General features: G+C 39.0%; 1 protein-coding gene across 1 annotated transcript in view; it reads left to right on the top strand.

Annotated features, from left to right (window-relative positions):
- The window catches only part of CHRNB4 (cholinergic receptor nicotinic beta 4 subunit), a gene marked incomplete at its 5' end in the record, with an annotated part of 38,128 nt that extends 33,751 nt beyond the window's left edge, over positions 1-4,377 (top strand). Inside the window, one exon of the mRNA XM_018572684.1 lies at positions 4,210-4,377. Coding sequence (XP_018428186.1) covers positions 4,210-4,350 — 141 coding nt within the window. The remainder of the gene's footprint in view (positions 1-4,209) is intronic.
- Between the last annotated feature and the right edge of the window lie 359 nt (positions 4,378-4,736).

Here is a 4,736-nt window from a genome sequence, read left to right as displayed (position 1 = left end):
GGTTTTTTTAAATTATTATTATTATTATATACAGTATCTATCTATCTATCTATCTATCTATCTATCTATCTATCTATCTATATCTATCTATATCTATCTATATCTTTATAGATAGATATAGATAGATATATATACCAATAATTATGTAGTGCAAGAGCATTTACAATTCTATATAACTAAAATTGAGTATCTATCTATCTATCTATATCTATCTATATCTATCTATATCTTTATAGATAGATATAGATAGATATATATACCAATAATTATGTAGTGCAAGAGCATTTACAATTCTATATAACTAAAATTGAGATAAGCCCTAGTTGTTGAATAATCTAAGAAAGATTAAACAGAGGTTATACAATCAGAATCCTATTATTCTGGATCATTCCTTTGCTTTATCACAGATTATAAGATTAGGGCCATAACCTCTAGAGGGCTTTCAGATATGTATGCATGATCCAGCTGCCCTAAAATCTGGCTTTCAGCCCACTGTGATATCAGTATGCAAGCTTTCCTCAGTTGAGCGTGCATGTTTATGCTGTGGAGTTGGGAGCTGCCTAGCTCATCAAGAATGAAGGAATTATATTTGTTCCAAAAAGCACAATTGCTGTTTATTTTCCAGCCTGCCGGCACATCTGAAAGTATCACCTTCTGCCCATAAACGTGATTTTTGCCCACTGTAGCTGAAATCATCCAGGGTTTTTCAGAACTAGGTAGCTAGAATCAGTGGCACTAAAAAGTAGATTAACTATGCAGGCAGCCTGGGTTCCTTGTGTCTTTTATGTCAGAAATGTTCAGGGGACAATGCACCCTAATTCTAGTAAAATGTGCAGGCTTTGATTTTCACCTAGGATCATTGGTGGACCAACAAACAATTAAATTTCCGTCCTGGAGTTTCTCTTATGGACTTGATTTAATAAAGTACTTGCAGCAGCTGCATGTCATTGGTATATCTCACACGGCATTACCTCTAGGTAAACTGTCTCATGATTCATTATTCACATGGGAGTTTTCACATGCTTGTTAATGTAGGCAGAAACAAGTAATAATGTCCCTAACAGTTACAATTGATTTTAACTTTAAATGAATAATGAGTGGTGTGTTTGGCACTACCAACAATGCATTCCCCCTCCAAACTTCCCCATGATAAAATACCTTCAGGAGCTTTAGGGCTTGTATCAATGGGCAAATGCAGCATGCATTTGAGATCAGCTTAACATGCTTATAAGATCATTCATAGGGGAATTTGAGATGCACCTGCAGTTGACCTCCTTCTGACCCGTCTTTGATTTCATTCTAAGCCGCATCAAACGTCTTCAAGCTGCTTTTGCATCCACATTGACTTTTATGGGGAGAGAGGTAGGTCTGACATGAACAAAAGGCCATTGACACAGGCACTGTTTGTACTGTTTGTACAATTTTCAACCTCACCAGGACTGACATGAAGGCACCACAACCCTCCCAGTCCTCATTCTCCAGTTGAGTATATTCCAGCACAACCCTCCCTATCCTCACCTCCCCTCAAAATATACTATACATATTATGCTTAACAAAATACTGATAATTATGCCTCTCAGGGCTTGTCAGCTGGATGCAGGAGGGAACATTGTTCCATAGTTTGGTGATTTGTGATCTAGATTATAAGTTTGCATGGGAAAAGCTCTGGGCAATAATAACACCTGAAACGTATTTATCACATATAATAATATCACTTGACAGGCCACTTTTAGCACTGAATAAGTGTTATTACAGCTTGATGAATCAGACCCAGTTGCAGATTTGCTTTTTACAAATCAATGCCTTGCTCTTTATTGATTAACATGGTGAAATAGGTGTATTCCTTTTGAGGGGCTTTAAACATTCATCAGTGTACACAGTGCACTGTCAACATATAACGAGCAGTAGCCCACTAGATGCTGACTTTGGGTCACAGGAATACATTAGTAAAAATACTCCTGGGACCCAAAAGAGAACTAAAGCCAAAAACAAGGTTTGGCTTTAGTTCTCTTTTAATCATCGAGGTGGACCAACTTTTTCTGAGTATGTATAAAACATGACCTTTAGCAAATGGCCTCATAGGTTTGAAAATTGTGATAAATATGGCCAATAATGACTTCATTTTAGGAGAATCTATAGAATGACACATATGTACTTTTCTTGAATGCTTTGTACTTAGATGTACTTAGATGTTCTTGATATGAATGCAAAGTAACATCTGTCTTTTAGATAGCACTCTTCCTGATTGACTGAAGCCTAGCAAATTGTTGCAGTAATTGTGTTTATGTCTTTGTATGTGTATTATACTGTATCTTGGAATGGTTAATGCTGACAGATTTTTTTACAGTATGATAGTGAAAGTACACCTGCCATGAGAGAAACAGGGACACCAACATTTTCAACCACCATCTGAAAATTCTGTTAACCTGGAGGTTATGCTAACCCAGTGGCTTAATACTTTGAGTCACTGACCCTGGTTTTATAACTTGTTTACGTCATTTTAAAACAACTTTAATTATTATGTACGTAATGGGGCTTATTTATTCAGGAGGTACACAGATCAATAAAGATATGAGTGTGTAATATTGATCAATATAGAGCAATTAGAACAGTGAAATTGAATGCTTATTGGTTGCTATGGATTACTCCACACTTCCAATTATTAAAGAGAAGTGGAGCTTGATCTACTGAGCTCAGTAAACATTTCCAAGAGATGCACATTAGACTAAACAGGCACATGTAAAAAGGGACGGAGAGTTCCGCTACCTGACTGGAAATGAAAATACTAAGGGGTCTATTCACGAAGCAGCCGAAGGATCTAGCTGTAGCTTCGGCCCATCCTTTAGCTAGCTTCGGCCCCAGGACCCCTTCAGTTCAGTAGAACCGAAAGGCTGCTGTAGGGCTATTCACTATAGCCCGTACAGCTCCCGAACTTAGCCGAGCGGCTCACTCGAGCCGAACGCATATGCCTCGGCTCGGCTGAGCAGCGCTGAAAGCCGAAGCTGGCCGAGCGGCCGGCCATTGGCCGGCCGACAGCCTGCTTCTGACAGCTGGGCGGCTGGCTCCGGCCACTTGCAGAGAAATCAGCGTCCGTGGTAACCAGCTAACCAGACACTGATCTGCAGACAGCAAACTCTCCCGGGTGCTTCGGGAGTCTCCCGCTCCCGCTAGGAGAGAAACCCTGCTTTTTCTTTTTTTTTCTTTATTCTGACACGGAGCCGTGTCAGAATAGAAAAAAATTAAAATTAAATTTTGGCCATAGGAATGCATTGCTAGATTACTATTGGTTATTTCAATTTGCAATAGACAATAGCAAACTAGCATTGCACCCGTCCTCTGCTGCGGTTCTCCATCAGGTCCACCACTACTGATTGACAGCAGCAGAGTGCGGGTACAATAGCTAGTTTGCTATTGGCTATTGCAAATTGAAATAGCCAATAGGAATCTAGCAATGCATTCCTATGGCCAAAAATGTTTTATTTATTTTTTTCTATTCTGACACGGCTCAGTCAGAATAAAGAAAAAAAAAAGAAACAGCAGTGTTTCTCTCCTTGGCGGTCAGGAGCGGAAGACTCCCGGAGCACCCGGGAGAGTTTTTTTTTCCTTTCTTTTTTTGACGGCAGCAGAACCGCTGGCCAATAGAAAACAGTTGGGCGGAGCTAGCTGTCACTGCTAGCTCCGCACAATCTTTTTCTATTTATTTATTTCTACTTTTTAAACAATTTTTCTGTTCTGCTCGGTACCACAGAGGGACCGAGCAGAACAGCCGAGCCGAATGCCGCTCAGCAGCATTAGGCTATTCACTCACTGCTGTTCGGCATCTATAAGAATAGACCGACTGGCAGCGATTAGCCTGCCGGAGGTTCGGCCGAACATGCTGAGCATGTTTGGCCGACCCGAAGCCACCAGATGTACGGCTGATTTCAGCCGTACTAGCCTGAAGTGAATAGCCGAACAGCGTTCAGCTCACTTCGCTTCAGGTCGGTCATTCACTTGGCTGCCTACAGCAGCTTAGTGAATAGACCCATAAATATACAATGCTTTACTTTTAGCTGTCTACAAAAAATGTTTTATCTTTTAATCCTAATAATAATAAATAAAAAAATATATACAAAACAACCTCTGTAAATACAAACGCCATAGCTAAAACTGATACATTTTTCCAGGATTGTTTGGTAAATGTAACTCTTGTTTTTATGTTTCTTCTAGATAATTGAAGATTGGAAGTATGTTGCCATGGTTGTGGACAGACTCTTTCTATGGATATTTATCATTGTTTGTGTTGTGGGAACAGTTGGACTTTTCATGCAGCCACTCCTGCAAAACCAGACTCCATCTGGAAGTCATTAGGGAAAAGAAAGCTGCAGAACATTACTGTAATAACAACAAAGCTTCCTAATTTGTATCTTTACTGAAGTCCAAAGGATATCAGATTTTTTAAATTTATCTTGTTTTATAAGTGCATTTATGGAAAGGTCAGGGAACTGCTTTTCCATACAGCTTATTTTGGAATGCCTGGACTTAATTTGCTTTTTTAGCCAATATCTACATTTTTATGATAATGTATAGTGATGGGCTCAGTAAAATAAATTTAAAACCAGTTTTTCAGTAAATTGTACATTTATTGAATTAAAGATGAATTATAGTGAAATAAACATAATTTCCACCTTTTATACATGTTGTTTCAAGACTGTACATGCTGGAGAGTTGTATTATCACAAAACTAAGGTTATTAT

Source organism: Nanorana parkeri, unplaced genomic scaffold, assembly GCF_000935625.1.
Source record: "Nanorana parkeri isolate BGI_ZX_2015 unplaced genomic scaffold, ASM93562v1 scaffold2105, whole genome shotgun sequence".
NCBI lineage: Eukaryota > Metazoa > Chordata > Amphibia > Anura > Dicroglossidae > Nanorana > Nanorana parkeri.
This window is presented reverse-complemented; position numbering and strand designations above follow the sequence as displayed.